General features: G+C 46.8%; 2 protein-coding genes across 2 annotated transcripts in view; one reads left to right on the top strand and one right to left on the bottom strand.

Annotated features, from left to right (window-relative positions):
• LOC142143933 (uncharacterized) overlaps window positions 1-17,912 on the bottom strand; it is a 454,648-nt gene that overhangs the window by 310,885 nt on the left and 125,851 nt on the right. The window lies entirely within an intron of this gene.
• Window positions 9,213-16,261, top strand: LOC142143924 (uncharacterized). Its single transcript, XM_075202206.1, has 2 exons — window positions 9,213-10,737; window positions 14,407-16,261. The coding sequence occupies exons 1-2, from the start codon at window positions 9,672-9,674 to the stop codon at window positions 14,994-14,996; spliced, it is 1,656 nt and encodes a 551-aa protein (XP_075058307.1). The 5' UTR covers window positions 9,213-9,671; the 3' UTR covers window positions 14,997-16,261.

Here is a 17,912-nt window from a genome sequence, read left to right as displayed (position 1 = left end):
GACAGTGCGCTGAATCTGTCTCCTCCATCTAATGCCCACATTGGGCCTTACTAGCATAAAAAAGTCATAATTTCTGGAATAAATGGCTGCAGTGATTTATAAGTAGATATTTATATAATATCACATCAGAATATGCTACAGAAATCCAGATATAATAATAGTTGTACAGTAAAATTCTACAGTAAAACAGTGTTACAGTAAAATTGGTCAAATTCTGTCATTTGTTTAATAAAATAGAAGACATCCAGGTGGTCTTACGTTTACTCCGTCCAAAAAATCCCCTACGTAGTCTTTGCCAAATAATGTAATACAGTGACAGGGAACGATCCGCACTTATTCTGTTCATTTATAGTCTGATTTATGGTACAAATCAAAGCCTCCTAGAAACTTGGACACAGCGGCGCAGCAACATAACCGTACCCTGCAAATAAGCCCCTTTGTGCGAGGAGAGGGCACTACACAATGTGTTACACAAATATACAATATGGTGTGCGCTACGTATTCATATACTCAGATCTAAATGTAATTCTCTCTATTGCAGCTCAGCAGCTATATGCGGGAGAATGATCTCCTGAAGAGTAGGCTCACCAGGCTGCGGCTGCTGGCCACAGAGCAGGAGGTACAGTATAACAGTTACTATAAAGAGGTGGCGCTCAGGTGGTGGCTTTGCTTACATTACCCGTGGTGCCGCCACTTCAGAGCTGAGGGTACATTTTACACGGCACTCAGTTCATAGGTGCAGAGAGAACATGACACAGCTGTGTGACCAGTAAATAACATGGACTCATGTATGTAGTAACTGATAGCCAGGCGGGATGGAGGAGCAGGTGCTTTGCTGCCGGAAATATTTTATTGTGTTTATTACATGTGTGCCCAGTGTAAAGTGTACAGACATGTAAATGTGTAATGTATTTCATACTTGCCAACTTTTTCTTGTTGGCTTCAGGGAGATCCCGGGAAAATGGACGTACGGGCACGGGCTTGGCCCTGCCCCCTAAATTTGGGCAATTGCAGCAGGGGGCGGGGCTAAGATCACGCGATATTTGCGTCATTAAGACCCTGAAGTCATGTTGTCTTACCTGTCAGTCTTTTATTACATCTTGGTCTCCATGAAAATGGCCACCTCCATAGGCATCAATACATGGACATAGGACACAATTTCTGAACTGTCATCATGCCACAGATGACGAAGCCAACTACGTCTTGTACTGGCTCAGCATCAGGGAGAATGCCAGACTCTTCAGGGAGTGAGGGAGATCACCCCTATTTCAGGGAGTCTCCCTGACATTCAGGGAGAGTTGGCAAGTATATTGTATTTATGTATAAACAGTAGGAGAAGTGGCGATATGGCGATACCACCATATACACCCCTACATCCACCTCTGTCTAACACTTATGGATTCCACTCACCCAGTGGTCCAATAGAGATCTGGGGGGCCCAGTGTAGATGGTGCTAGACATCAGGGACAAAATAATGTCAGTCTGGGTGAGAGATATTCTGCTCTATCTATAAAATCCAGCTGTGTCCTGGGACCAACAACTTACCATTTATTCCATCTCCTGTCTACGTGCGTTCATCTACCCGGCAGTACCAATCCAATGTAAACGGTCAGAAGGTTTTAGCAACCAGCAAAGAGGTGCTGTAGCAGCTACACCCCACAGAGAAGTGTAAGCGGCTCCTGGTAGGCTGGTGATGGAGCTTGGTGGTGACAGTGATTACCCACCTAAAACACGGGATACGTTTAGTTTAGTTTGGCCAATGGGGAAACTAGGATTAGTCAGTGACAACAAGTTGCTGAAAACCAGCAAAAATTATAAAGCGTAAAGTAGGACGGGGCATCACAGCACAGACAAGGACTTGTCACTTAAAGTTTTTGTGTAATCAATGGCGAAACGTTTTTCATAGTCTGGATTGGTTGTCCCACAATAGGTCCACGTTCCAGTATCTGATATATCAGATATAGAGATCATACTGGATGTCTGACCTGAGTGATATTTATATGGTTGTAATCCTGCATAATATCAGAGTGGGTTCTTGTTTCATGTTCTATATAAGTTGCTGCTAAATGAACTCTTCAAGACAAATTTCTAGACCAAATCAAAATATATATTTTTTTATTAAGACCAATTTGTTAATTTTTCCATTAAATTATTTTCTCTCGTTCTGCTGTAAAATGTATAGTAATCTGGTAATAACCTGCGGGGACAGACTGTGGCCGGCTTATCCGAGTCCCATGGAACTTGTCCTAAAGATTTGTTGTGTATAATTTATTTCACTCTGTGTCTCTTTCCCTAGATTATCAACAGGAACCTGCGGGAGTGGCAGCCGCAGCCAGAAGCACCTTCTCTGTTAGTATCTATATGGTTTATTCCATGTACACATACATTCTATACGGTTCTAAAGAGGAACATTTGTGTATATAATCAGTGCTGTCCGTACTGTAATAGAAATATCAGGAAGTCTTTAAGTCCTGTACTGGTGACTCCAGACAGGATCTGTCTATACTGTTCTATTAATTGCATTCAGGCTCTGTCTGTAATTTTCTAAAAACTCCAGAAATATCTATTATATACTGTTAAATTGTTGCTCATCCTACATTAAAAAAATCGTAGAAGAGAAACCTCCAGATAGGAACTATGACCATGGACTGTATCAGTAACTCTTGTGAATAGAAGACATAAGTTTAAATAATAATATTTTCTGGTCCTTCAGGATGAAACCTGTGGAGGAGGCTGCGGAAGATCCTGCAGAGATTGTGATGGCTGAACTGGTGAGTCCATGTCATCAGCCCCTTCCTCTATGTTATATAAAGTGAGATCATATTTACTGTCAGCAGTAAGACATTTGTACCTGCCACCTCTGTCACAGGTCATCTTTTGTAACTACTAAACATCTTCTATCAGAAAAAAAGGTTCCCATCCCAGGAGAGGGACAGATAGCTAAGACGCTCAGTGTGCTAATAACATACGTGCTCTGACCCTACCTCACCAGGTCTCCTGCACCACACCAGAGCTCTTACTAGTATAGTGCATTGACGTGGAGCAGGAGGCCAGCAATGGCAGTGATTAGCATGATACCTGGTGGTTACAGTCATTACCATGAGGAAGGACTTCTCTTTCTTTTCCCTACAGGCTGTAAGCTCTCTAAGCTGGGCGTACATTGCAGCAAGACCACCATCAACAAAATTGTGGCCAAGATCCAGGCACTCTGGCCAAGCAGCCAGTTTACCTCTGGCTTACACTAGGGTCTATTAGTACAGTTGGGTGATGACCAGAAACACCTAACCATGCAGGATATTGAACTAGTTGATTTCAATTGGATTATTAGCAAATAATGTGCTGTTCATTTTGGGGCAACTTGCTGCAATATGGGACCAAATGGTCAATATCGTAGCATGGCCGGCCAACTCTGACTTCCCTAACTTCAGTGGCTGATCTTGTGTCGTACTCCTCATAATCCCACCACTGATTTTCCTTTAGGAGCGGCAACTGCAGATGAAAAGTCCTGTAAAACGTAAAGAGCAGAAAAGGAGCAGCATTGCAGGACTGAGGTAAATTATTCTCCTATTATTATTTCAAAATGATTGCAACTGTTCATCGCTATAACATAGTTTCTCTTTCAGATTGCTATTTAACATCATATGCAATCTCATGCGCTGGTCCTGCAAGCTGCTGCTCCTGTCTGGCATTCTGCTCCTGCTCTTCTATGTGCTCCTGCAGACATACGCGACCGTTACCACCAACTGCAGGAGCTGCACAAGAGGGATGATGGAGACTATGGAGTTAATCCTGAGGCCCTACCTTGCTATCAAGGTTGAGGGCCCAGTTCCCATATAATAGCTTGTCCCATCAGGAGAAAGGGTGCAGGCTCCTCTACCTGGTTGGTCTACTCCTTGTCCCCCAGTCCATACGGTGTAGATGTCCTGCTGCAAGGAGGCAGTGACCAACAGGAGAGGTTGTCGCTCTCTGTAGAGACCCATTTGTTCCAGCTCCAGCTGGGACGTATGGATCTCTACAGAGAGTGGCGACCTCTCCTGTTTGTCACTGCTTCCTTGCAGCAGGACATCTACACCGTATCAGATGACTAAGGTAAGAACTGGACCTGTGAGTCAGACCAACCAGGTAGAAGACCCAGCACCCTATACTTTCTGCACCTCCCTCTAAAACATCTGCACCAGCATAGGAGAACCATACCATCTGCAGGAGCTCGCACAGGAGATCCATACCATCTGCAGGAGCTCGCACAGGAGATCCATACCATCTGCAGGAGCTCGCACAGGAGATCCATACCATCTTCAGGAGCTCGCACAGGAGATCCATACCATCCGCAGGAGCTCGCACAGGAGATCCATACCATCTGCAGGAGCTCGCACAGGAGATCCATACCATCTTCAGGAGCTCGCACAGGAGATCCATAACATCTGCAGGAGCTCGCAATAAACCCATTGAACCAGAGTCTAGTACTGTTTCTTTCATACTGTCATTTATTGTTACAATGTCTAATTAAATATATAGATATACATTTCTTTAAAGAAGTTCCTCTCACCAATCATTAACCAGCGCTACAGCTAGAAGCAGGCTCCCACTAGAGCAGGGGGGGGGGGGGGGGGGGGGCAATGAGCATGGAGACCCCCTCTCATAATGTGAACCAATACCACCCTACTTTTTTTTTATTATTATTTTTTTTTATTTCCGAGGTACATGACTCAGAATCACCCGGTGCAGTGCAAACTGTGCTGGGAAATTGGGACTTTGGACCCTTCCCAAAAGGGAAAGGGCCCTGTGCCTCCCCATCCTGTAGAAGCCAAAAGGCCCCAGAGAGGGAAAAAAAGGGAGATCTTCAGTCCCTCCTTTGCTGAAGCTAGGGAGGGCCCCTTTATATCACCGACATAAAAGGCTCCCTCCAAAAGGAGGGAGCCTCAGATGACTTGGGGAAAGAGGGTCGCCCATAAGATCCTATACCCAAACCCCTACTTAATGTGGCAAAAACAAAGACACATAATCAAAAGAGTGCTTGGTACCAAGTGTAATAAATAAATAAATAAATAAGTGCCATAAGGCCCCAGCCTTTCGGACGGAAATATAAAAATGATGCTTGCACTCGGCCAACAGGCTAGGGCGAAAAAAATGGTGCTGCCTGAAAATTAAAGGTGCAGAGGGCCTTACTCTGTGCACAGGTGCCTCTTTCTCCACAATGCATTTTTGGGCATCTAGCAACTCGGGCTCCAGGCAGCCGGCCTCTTGGCCAGAGGACCAGGTGACGGCCCATCGCCTACAGGGGGGAGTCTTTAAGCCCCACTGCATCCATGGGCATGTACACCTACTCTTAGCCAAAAGGCCAAGAAGCACCTGTGTACCTGCTCGTTAATGCAAATATCTAATCAGCCAATCATGTGGCAGCAACACAATCATAAAAGCATGCAGACAGGCTGAAAAGGTTCAGTTGTTGTTCAGACCAAACACCAAAATGGGGAAGAAAAGTGATCCAAGTGAATTTGATCGTGGAATGATTGTTGATGCCAGACCGGGTGGTTTGATCATCTCAGAAAGTGCTGATCCCCTCTGGAGTTTACAGAGAACGGTGCGCAATGGTTCAAGCTCACAGGGAGGCGTCAGTAACTGAAATAACCAATGTGTTATAGCGGTGGTAGGCAGAGGGGCATGTCTGACTGCACAGAGCGTAGAACCTGGAAATGCATGGGCTGCAGCAGCAGAAAACCGCATTGGGTTCAACTCCTGTCAGCTAAAAACCCTTTGATGAACAAGCCCGGTTATAATTATAATAACAAAATATCACATTGCATAATGGCTAACAGCACAGAGAGAACAGTTTTATATGTAAATTATATGCACAAAAGGGCAATCATGTGAAATCAAACTTCATCAAGACCTCCTAGTGTATGTTTAGCCAGTGCTTTCATTGTAATGTAGATCGCTGTTTAACGATGGACTGTACTTAATAACGTGGTTGACCAGAGAAGAGGTGTTTTCTTTCACCCATGCTACTTTCCAAAGGGGAACATCAAGCGTCGACCCTTTTTCATATGTTTCCGATTAAACAATACTGAGTAACTTACAAAACCTGGGAGAACCAACCTTCTCTATTTAAGTAGCTTTTACTGTCACATCATTTATACGTTTCCTGCGGCCAGAAATCGATGCGCTATGAGAGTTGAGGTGGAACAAGAACATTTCAAACTCGTTTTATTGCTCTTCATTGGGGAGTTATTACAGATGATCGAAATCCCCCCAAATCATGAAACATTGTTCAAAAGATGCAGAGTGAAAATTGTATATTTATTTTATAATGCTATTTGTAAATTATACTAATCAGGACCCATATATACCATCCATGTGTGTCTATTATATACAGTGTTATATAAAAGTGTTCACCCCCTCCCCCACTCTTCCCATTTTATTTTATTTTCTTCTCTTATATTATGTAATCAAAATGAATTTATATGGTAATTCTTAACACCGATCTAAATACATTTGACAAATATAAAATACATCTCTAAAGCTTTAGTTTAAATAATTGCAAAAAAAAAAGACTGGTTGCATATATATTCACACCCTTATTTTTATACTTGGTAGAAACTCATTTAGCAGGAATTAAAGCCGTGAGTATATTTGGGCAATCTTCTACCTGCTTTGCACACCAAGAAACTGCAATTTTCGCCAATTCTGCTTTGTCATTTTCAGTTACAAGAGGACCCTTGGTGGGGAATTTTCAAACCATTCCACAGATTGGGAATGTGACTTAGCTTTGACCGGGCTACTCTGGATCAATGATTTGCTCGGTATTTAAGCCACTCCAATGTGGCATTTGCTGTACGCTTCGGCTCACTGACCGGCTGTTGACTGCAGCAGGTTTTCCTGCAAGATTTGGCTACATCTTAGTCCACTCATTTTGCCCTCGATTTTATCAAGTTTTCCAGTCCTTGATGCAGAGGAAAAATCCCATAACATTATACCACCAGCATGATTCAATGTAGGGATCGTTCTTTTGGAATCACGTGCTGCGTTAGATTTCTGCCTAGCATTGAAGCCAAACATTCAATCTTGGTCTCATCAGGACAGATAATCTTTCTCCACTTGGTATAAAGATCTTCCCCATGCTTTCAGACAAATTCTAGGCAAGATTTCATGTAGGCAGGCTACTGTTGTCCTATGGATAGTTTCTATCAACTCTGCAATGGAAATCTAAACTGACAGAGCTGCCAGGCTCCTCTTGGTGGGTACCCTGACAAGTGCCCTTCTCGGAGGGATATTCAGTTTTGTTCTAGACAAATTCACAGCTGTGCCACATTATCTTAATTTCTTTATGATGGATGTGATAGTGCTCTGGGGGATGGTAAACAGTTTGGAAATATCATTATAACCTTCTTCTGACCAGTGCTGATCATTAACATGTTCTATTTGAATTTTCTTTGAACTTCATGATGAAGCTTTGACCAACTTTAAGACCTCTCACAGACACGTGTGTTTATTTTCAGATTACGTGAAACACTAATTGTACACAGGTGGGATCCAATTACTTATGTGACCTCTGAAGACAACTAATTACAGCAGGGTTTACTTGGGCAAAATACTCAAGCAATCGTTGTCTGTTTTATATTTGTAATTACTTAAGAAAAATGTTTAGCTATTTTGATTTAGCATTGTGGACTGTTATGTTTTTATCAGTGGTAGGGATTCTGGGATAAATCCATTATGATTCTATGATGTTAGAAAGTAAAATGTGTAAAAATCTCAAAGTGGTAAATACTTTTAATAGCCAAAAAGAGATGGCAAAATAGGAAAAATTAATATCATGTGTTTTCCCCTGTGATCATTTTACGACACCATTTACATTTCAAATCCCCCCTCCAAATGCTGCACTTGCCCCTCTTCTTCAAGGATACTGGTCATGCATACTGCAGATACCCCAGATTGTTTGTGACTATTACACTGTTTCAATGTGAGCATATGTCTGCAACTCTCTAAAGCTAGTCTAGTCTGTGGATTATGGCAGATTCCAGGGGACTTGGGTTCTGGAAGGGAAGCTTGGGAAGGAAGACTGTTTTCAGTACAGAGGAATGCAGTTGTCCAAGCTATTCCATCTCCTATGGTCAGTAATGTGGATAAAAATGAAGCATCTAAATTGATAGCTGTGATTCAGGTCCAATCAGGTGCCTCATTCAATGCACACCTTAGGTTTGAGTCATTAAGGAACGTATCCCGCAAATGGGTGCTATCGTCAGCAGAAAATACCCTGCGCTTGCCCAGACCCGGACGGTACGCAATAGAACGCAGCCACGTCCAAGTCACCTCTGAGTGCAAAGACACTTACTACAGCCACCGATTTAGGGGAGTGAACAGGGTGGGGAATGGGCGAGCACACGTAGGCAATATACAGTAAGGGTGTTCTCGTACAGTCATGTCCAAGACAAACTCAGGTGCACACAGAAGTACGCTGGTTTACTGATGTATCTCTTGCTCCAACTAGGGGGCTAGTTTAAGTTCCGAATACTAGTGCGGACGGCTGAGTACTCCCAGTTCTGAGCTGGTGTAAAATTAAAATTCTTTTGCAGAGTGGGAAAGGCCGCACCTGGCAAGGGACACACCTCATTACAATCATTTCAAATCTCGTTCATGCGCTGCTCTGCAAAATGAGGTGCATCGGTGTACCTACTCTGTAACGCGCCAGGAACTGAACGCCCTGATTCCACCAAACGCCTCCCCGTTGTGTGCAGATGTCAATTCCTCTATAACTGTGACCATTCTGCCCTGCAAACCTATAACATTAACTGAGACTGCAGCTGCAAAAACCACTGCGGTTCCAGAGCTGCATTTGTGCCGCCGAAACTTCAATTTGCCCATTGTAAATCAAGAGGTGATGGCTGGAAACTAAAATTTAGTGTATTTAACTAACTCACATTTTAACAAACCATCCGACACCCATTTCACCTGCTACAGAATAGTCTGCCCCCAACTGCGGTTCCCTGTGTTAAATTAATTCATTAATGTTAAGAAAGACATCTACCATAAACATTTGTATATGATTTGTGTACATTATAAAAGACAAATATTTTCATTTTAAGCATTATTAGATTATTAGAGCTACCAAAGTAAATACCATTTATATTTTATATCTGCACCAAGAAAGTTGGCATTTTGAAAATAATAAGAACTGAGATCTGCATAGGACCGAAGGATAATAAAATCTTTGCTGTATCTTTAACTGAGCTATTCTCTGGAGTGTTAACAGTTAATCTTTGGGTACGCCCATCTGGTGTCATAGGGGAGGGGTTTAGGACTATAAGTTGGATGGGCGGAGTTTGCTCAGTCCTTGGCAGTTTGGAAGTTGCAGCGTGCAGACGTGGATCCTGATAAGTATCTGATTCCTCCTCTCTGTCTCCTGTTTTTCCTGCTTGTACTCCCCTTTTTTTTTTTCTCTTGCTTTTCCCACTAGCGTGTGTGTCACTCTCAGCTAATTTTCTCAACCCTCTGTTTCTTTTTCTTTTACTAAATTCAACCCTCTCCTTTTCCTCCCTTCTCTGCTAGCCTCCCCCCTTACCCCCCCCCTCTCCCGCTAATCCCCCCACCCCTCCCCCCCCTCCCGTTTTTGGTGGGGTTGCATTTTGGCCCAATTTTCCCTTCCAATTCCCCGGGTGCATCCCCCAGCGGTAATGGCGGGTGTTGGTCCCCTTCCTTCCTCCGCTAGGCCCAGCGGTTCCCCTCCCTCACCTGCACGGAGATTCAGTGGCAGGCTGAGGGTTCCTCCTGCCCGGGCATCCGCCGAGGGTTATGGTGGCGTTAGCGGGGGTCGCAGAACCGGAAGTGACGGCCGTCACTTCCGGTCGAGGTCAGCTCACGCGGCGGTTTCTCCGGTGGCTGGCGGGCTTGTTATCCCCGGGCAGAGAGCATCCAGAAGAGACAGGTGGTCCTCGGGGGGTAGTATAGCGGCGGGGGGCCCTCCACCCGCTGCTGGTAGAGTTCAGCAGTCCCGCGGGCAGCGGGTTCATGGCGGCAATGTTAGGGCGGGCGGGCATCCTGGTCCTGAGGTGGGGCGACCCCCTTCTCTCCAATTATCCCGGGTTCCAGCGGCAGATAGCTCCTCAACGGGCATAGTGGGAGCCAGTTCAGTCATCAGGGGTAGCAGGAGCAGTTTGGGCCCGGTAAGGGTGCAGAATGCAGAGGCAGATCGTGCCTCAGCAGGTTCAGCGGCACATAGGGTTCATAGCAGGGGCAACAGTGTGGTTCGGGGGGAGGCATCAGTGGCCCCTGTGGGTTCTGGTGTTAGGGGCATCCCAGTGGGAAGAGGGGGGTCCTGTCACTCAGTCTCCGGGGAACATAGGGGTCAGGTGCGGGGTTCTTCGGGGTCTCAGGTCATGGGTAGGAGCCCAGGGCAACGGTCCTGGTCTGGGCATAGGAGAGGCACGCACGGCTCGGACGAGCGGCGCGAGTCACACGATGGGGGTGTTCCGGTGAGTGAGTCCCTGGGGGCGGAGAATTATAGGGAAGTGTCGGGCTGGGAGCTGGGTCAGGGGGTGAGTTCAGATCATGGCAGAGAGCATAGAGCAACGTCCCGTGGTTCCCAGTCTCAAGCTTCTGGTAGTAACATTTCTTTCTCAGCAGTGGCCGGTGAGTATGAGGAGGAGCGTTTCGTTGGAGCGGAGCAAGTCGGCCGTCACCAGGCATGGTCCGGGGACGAAGGCTGGACGCAGGGTTCTGAGACTGGTTCGGCGTTGGCAGGTGAGCGTGATTTGTCTGATGTACCTGATGTGCAATCCGTGTGGTCCGATTGTTATAGCTCTAGTACGGGTTCAGATATGTCTGGGTCTTCCTCCAAGAAACTGATTAAGAAATTGCGCAAGCATTTTGTACCGCGCGCTGGAGCTAGGCCGGCTGACGGGCGTTTTAGGCAGGCAAGAGGTTCCCGTCTTACAGGTGACGAGGAGCTGCGCTGTGCTAGTACCGGGATACTGCAGGGGGTTAGAATGGTAGTCAGAGACAGAATTCGTAAAGGCCGACTCATTGACATGTTCGCTATGACCAATAAGGGGAAAAAAGCGGTAGCCCAAGCCCTCACACGGGGTGGCGCTGGGGAGACGAGTTATAGGTCATACAAGAACTGGCTTATGGGGGCCTACCTTTTTGCGGCGTGTTATTTAGAAACGCGCCCTACAGAGTGGATGGACATGTTGAAATATTTACACATGATCCATGAGATGTATGCATCATCACGCCCCGGGGTATGGCTGGCCTATGATGAAGCTTTTCGGGAGAAATATGATGGACATGCGAGCCTCATGTTGGGATTCAAGGATGTGGAGGTATGGTTACAGGTGTCCCAAGATGGCGGGGGAGAGTCTTCACAGGGTTCAGGTTGGCGGCGGCCGTCGGGGCGCGGCAGGGGTGCCGCGCCCTTTGAGGGTAGGGGCCGCTGTTTCCCTTTTAACAAGTCCGGTTGCCTGCGCGGAGCGGCGTGTAGGTTCTCACACACCTGCACCCGCTGCGGTGGAGGTCACCCAGCTAAGACTTGTGACAGGCAGAGTCGAGGAGGGGGTGGCGACGGAAGTCGAACGGCTTCCGGACCTGCGGAAAGCCGCGTCGCCAATTAACGTGGTCAATCTCGGCCGCTGGCTGGACCGCTACCCAATAAGATGGGCTGCGGAATTTTTACGGGAGGGTTTTAGGCATGGTTTTTGGTTACCTATCGAGGGGTCTGTCGAGACCGCCTCGATGGTTAACCTAAAATCTGCAACGGTGTTCCCCGAAATCTTGGCGGAGAAGGTGCGTAAAGAGGTGGCGCTCGGGCGGATGGTTGGGCCTTTTGCGAACCCTCCTTATCGGAACCTGGTAGTGTCGCCGGTAGGGGTGGTTCCTAAAAAGGCTGCGGGGAAGTTTCGCCTAATTCACCACCTCTCTTTTCCAAAGGGTGCATCGGTTAATGATGCCATCCCTGAAAAATTCTGCAGGGTAGTGTATCAGTCTTTTGAGGAGGCGCTGGAGATGGTGAGATCTTTTGGGCCCGGGGCTTTGATGGCGAAGATTGACATCGAGTCGGCCTTTCGGCTTCTTCCATTGCACCCGGACTCGTTCCCTTTCATGGGTTTCCATCTGAGCGATGGTTACTATGTGGATAAATGCCTCCCTATGGGGTGCGCAGTTTCATGCTCCTTCTTCGAGTGTTTTAGCACGTTTTTACACTGGTGCGTTTGTGCCGGAACCGGTCACCAGGGCGTGGCACACTATCTGGATGACTTCCTTGTAGTGGGCCCAAGCCAGGGACCCACCTGTGGGGATGTTTTGTTTTCACTTAGGGCTCTTTTTCAGTCACTTGGTGTCCCGGTCGCGCATGATAAAACTGAGGGTCCTACTACCCGTTTAGCGTATTTAGGCATCGAGATCGATACGGTCTTGGGTCTTTGTAGGCTTCCAATAGAGAAGGTAGTGAAACTGCGGGAGCTTATAGGGGTGGCGCTTGGGTCTGAAGGGATGTCATTGAAAAGGACTCAGTCTATACTGGGACTTTTTAACTTCGCCTGTCGGGTAATCCCAATGGGTCGTGTGTTCTGTCGGAAGCTGGAAAGGGCAACGTCAGGGCGTAAGGGACCTCACTGTCGAGTACTGCTATCTGCCGAAATCCGGACGGATTTGGCAGTTTGGGATCTTTTCCTGCGGGATTTCAACGGGGTTAGGTTGTGGCCTTCTCTCCCTGTGTCTAGTAAGGAGCTGGAGCTACATACTGATGCGGCAGGGGGTGTGGGCTTCGGGGCATATTTCGCAGGTGACTGGTGCGCTGAGCGGTGGCCAGAAGAATGGGTGCAGGCCGGCTGGACTGCTAACCTGTTGCTGTTAGAAATCTTCCCGATCATAGTCGCCCTTGAATTGTGGGCCCCCAGATTAGTAGGGAAACAGATAGTTTTCTGGTGTGACAATTTGGGTGTCGTGCAAGTAATCAACCGGCAGAAGGCCACCTCTCAGCCGGTCATCACACTTTTGAGGAGATTAGTATGGAGGTGTTTAGTCGATGACATTAGCTTCAGGGCGCAACATGTTCCTGGGGTGGATAATGCGCTGGCAGATTCATTATCTAGGGGGGAATGGGAGAAATTTCGAGCCTTGGCACCTCAGGCATCCCTGTCGGGTTCACCTTGTCCCACTTATTGTCAAGCCGGAGTAGAGGGTCTGGCTGAATCATCATTGGCACCCGCTACCAGGGAGAAGTATCGGTCGGCTTGGCATGACTGGTGTGCGTTCCGGGACCAGGGGCGCGAGTCAGTGGCCTCAGGGCATCAGCTAATGCTAGCGTATATTTGGGCAGGTTTCAAGTCCGATAAGTCCAAAGCGGCAGTGTCAGGGGCTTTGGCCGGGATATCCTTTTTTACCAGGCTTAGGAATGAGGTCGATTACACGAAAAGTTTTATTATAGCCAAAGCATTAAAGGGTTGGGCGAGGGAGCGCCCTGCGCTTCCGGATGGAAGACGGCCCATCGGTGAGGCTTTGTTGACGGAATTGCTGGGGGCTATTAAGGAAGTAGCACGTGATGCATTTGAGACAGCCTTATTTCGCGCAGCATTTGTCATGCTTTATTTTGGAGCATTTAGAGTAAGTGAGGTAGTGGCCTCTTCTAAGTCTTGTCCTTTGTCAGGAATGTTGGCGCAGCATGTTATTATTTCCCCTTCCTCAGTATGTTGTAAAATCAGGAGATCAAAGTCTGACCAGTTAGGTAGAGGGCAGTGGGTTACATTGGCCCCAAAGGTGGGTTTCTTAGTTTGCCCTGTTGTTATTATGAACGAATTTGCTGTTATTCGTCCTGTGTCTGCAATTCCGTGGCTGGTGCATGGTGATGGTACCCCCCTCACCCGGTACCAGTTTACGGCAGTGTTTAAGCGTACATTGTCTAAGCTGGGCTTGGACGGATCCCAGTTCGGCACTCATTCATTCAGAATTGGTGCTGCCACGTCTGCAGCTTTGGCTGGGGCATCAGAACGGGCCATACAGGGTGTTGGCAGGTGGAAAACCAAGGTATATAAGCGTTATGTTCGTCCTGCTCTCCTTACCTAAATCTTCCTATCTTTTACCTATCTATCTCCTGCGGTGGTGGCACAGGTCTTAGACTTGCTCGGGCCTTTGGAGGTCGGGCTCGAAGGGCTTTCTCCATTTTTTTCCCACTGGGTTTTATGGTTTCACCTTCGTCTGTGCCTCCGCCCAAAACCTTTTTCCTTCTTTTGTCGGTGTGGGCGTGTTCTTGGGTGTTTGTGTCTGGTGTGCTGAGCATTTGTTAGCTCTTGTGCTTTCTGTGGTTTTGTCAAGTTCAAATTTTCAACATCATAGGGGCTCTCTGAGTTCCGTTTCCTGGATGTATGAACACGTATGGTTGCTTTTGACTAATGTTTGGTTTTCTCCACCCTACAGACCATCGGACCCCGCTGCGCATCTGGGTGCTGGGACACTCTTATATTCACTGGGCTCGATTGCACAGGGCAGCTAAGGATACTTCTCTGTTTAAGGGGGCAATGGTAGTGCAGTGGATAGGTCGTAGAGGTCTTAGATGGTCTGGTTTTCGGCATCTCCTGAGTAGTTATGTTGTCGTCCAAGGGGTACCCCAGGTCCTAGTTATTCATCTGGGTGGTAATGACATAGGAGGGTGCAAGTCGGTGGATTTGATTTTGCGTATCCAGGAGGATTTGGCTTGGGTGCAAGCATCGTGGCCTTCCCTTGTCATTTGCTGGTCGGATATTGTGCCAAGGATGGCTTGGCGTGCGTTCCCTGAAGGGCGTGTTGCTGATGGAGTAAGGAGGAAAATTAATTCGGTGGTTTCACGGTTTTTACGTTCCATGGGTGGTTGGCGGATTGTACACCCGAGTATTCGTTATCAGAGCCCCTCGCTATATAGGGGGGACGGAGTTCATTTGAGCGATGAAGGCATGGTTATTTTTGTTCGGGATATCTATGTGTTTTTAGCATCAGAAGGTTTTAGTATGGTGGCGGGCCGCGGATCCTAGGGATCCGGGCGTGGCCGGAAAAGCAGTACAGTCGACGGCCAGTGGTTTGGGCCACATTACGGTATTGGGCATGGTGAACCCGCCTCCCTTCGAGTGAATCGGCTATTAGTCTCGGTTTCAGGCACCGCCCTTGTGGGCTGCCCTGTGGTTGCTTCCAGTATAGCCCAGAGGAGGGGCGGGTTCGGTAGATTCAGGACGTGGTGCCCCGTCCAGGTAGATATGTGCGCCCGGGGTTTGATTGGTTGGTCCCCCACTTGAACCCAGGGGTTTGGTTGTTCCCCAGTTTGTAGTCCTAAGGATATGCTAGGACAGTTGGGCTTTGCCTGGCACACGTCGGACTGACTGCTTATTTCACCTCCACCATGTTTATGAATAAATCATTTATTTGTGCCCTATTTCAGGTCTCGTGTCATTAATTCAGGTTATAAGTGCTAAGATGAAGGAGGTAAAGAGGTTAAGGTATCAGACATAAGACTTTTATAAGAACTGAGATCTGCATAGGACCGAAGGATAATAAAAGCTTTGCTGTATCTTTAACTGAGCTATTCTCTGGAGTGTTAACAGTTAATCTTTGGGTACGCCCATCTGGTGTCATAGGGGAGGGGTTTAGGACTATAAGTTGGATGGGCGGAGTTTGCTCAGTCCTTGGCAGTTTGGAAGTTGCCCACCCACCCTCCCTGGTTACGTTTGATGAGAAGAGGATGCGACTGGATGCTCTGTTGATGGATATCAGCGTTGGCAACAGCATACCTCTCGGTGAAGACGGATGGAGTTATGGCCGGAAAAGCAGTACAGTCGACGGCCAGTGGTTTGGGCCACATTACGGTATTGGGCATGGTGAACCCGCCTCCCTTCGAGTGAATCGGCTATTAGTCTCGGTTTCAGGCACCGCCCTTGTGGGCTGCCCTGTGGTTGCTTCCAGTATAGCCCAGAGGAGGGGCGGGTTCGGTAGATTCAGGACGTGGTGCCCCGTCCAGGTAGATATGTGCGCCCGGGGTTTGATTGGTTGGTCCCCCACTTGAACCCAGGGGTTTGGTTGTTCCCCAGTTTCTAGTCCTAAGGATATGCTAGGACAGTTGGGTTTTGCCTGGCACACGTCGGACTGACTGCTTATTTCACCTCCACCATGTTTATGAATAAATCATTTATTTGTGCCCTATTTCAGGTCTCGTGTCATTAATTCAGGTTATAAGTGCTAAGATGAAGGAGGTAAAGAGGTTAAGGTATCAGACATAAGACTTTTATAATAGTTTTTGTTCTATTGCCCCCTAAATATTGCTGCCTGCGACAGCTGCCCCAGTTTGCCTCCCCCTATGTACCCCCCAATCTTTAATAAATGTCATTATATCAGGACAGGGACCAAGAATTGGAAAAGAAATGGGCAAGAAATTGACCAGCGAGAGGATGGGAGTATTTATAAAAATATTCAGAGGACATTAACTTTTCAGTATATTTTCTACCCAGAAAATAATGTGGATCTTGGAGGGGAAAACACAGTAAGCTGCGTATTACACCTGTAATAATGCAGTTTAGCAAAACATCAATGTTATAATGCAGTTACATCACAGATTACAGCACACTTGCCTACTTTCGGCAAGTGTAGTCCGGGAGAGGGGTGTGACTAAAGGTCTGGAGGGGGCCAAACACGTCAGGAAACTATGGACTACAGCGGCACAGGCTCACCAAAACTGGACATTTGAAGACTGGAAAAACATTGCCTGTTCTGCCGAATGTCGATTTCTGCTCCTACATGTAGATGGTATCCATCCCGCATGTGTCAGTGGTACTCTGGCTTCATATGATTTATATATTATGCTAAATGTTTTCTATGTTATTTTTAATTAATATCATTTTTATTACTACTTTTTTTAAAAAAAGAAATGTTCTGTCTCCTTTTCCTGACATATAGGAGCTTCTTGCAGAAACGGACGATTATTATGTGATTCAGCAACACTTCAGCTGTAAGTATAATCTAAATATATAGTAATTGATGGCCTACACCATTGAAATTTGGAATGATACTTTTAGTCCATGATGTATACACGCTGTAGGAGAATGTGGCTGCGATGTGTTTATAGCAGATTCTTTAGCAAAAAAAATTCACAATGGACTCAACACACGTTTCACTATGCAGAATATATTTTATCTACTCATCTGAACATGTTGCCCATCATGACTATGAACAACCTGTACTCTCATATGGACGAAAGCACTTAGACGCATATATATGTGGCAGTAAGTGAGGTTAACCTTACCTGCAAGTAAGATGCCACATCCCAGGCCAACCAGTGAAGAAGGAAGGGGAGTGCCTGGAGATCTGTCTATATAAGTCCTAGCATGTCACATGTCCTTTCTCATTTACTGCTCGAGATCCCACCCACCCATGCCCTTTATTGACCTCCCTGCTTCCGTGGCGTATGAGTTTTAATTTGGTTCCTCCCCACGTCACAGAGCAGGCACAGTTGGTAGGAAGTCACTGTGGGCAGTGGCTGATCGTTACAGCGTTATCGCTGTTTGACCACAGGTGCTATCCCCATCCAGGAACGTGACGCAGTCCTTTTTGATGAGGATCCCTTGGCCCGCATCTGAGGGCGGCCATTGCGTAGTCGGGAGGGGGCTTAGTCACTCTGACGTCAGAATTAGCATTGGCCAGGCAGTTAAGGATGTGTCCCGGGTACGTGGAGTCAGCCATCCACGCTTGGTTCCAAATATTAGTTTGATTTAGCTGTCTCACGGTTCACTTTCACCGCCATTTATTTAATAATTAATAAACTGTGACCTTCTTTAGCCACTTTCATATGTCTCAGTGTCTTTATTGTTAGATAAGTTAAGTAAGCTTGTATATGTCATTAGGAGGTTATGGTTAAGAGAGTGAAACACATCCAGGTTATGCAGTTTATAATTTTTATATATTTT

The sequence above is a fragment of the Mixophyes fleayi genome, chromosome 3 (genome assembly GCF_038048845.1).
Source record: "Mixophyes fleayi isolate aMixFle1 chromosome 3, aMixFle1.hap1, whole genome shotgun sequence".
Taxonomy (NCBI): Eukaryota; Metazoa; Chordata; class Amphibia; order Anura; family Limnodynastidae; genus Mixophyes; species Mixophyes fleayi.
Note: the sequence above shows the minus strand (reverse complement) of the source record. Positions and strands in the feature narration are given on the sequence as shown.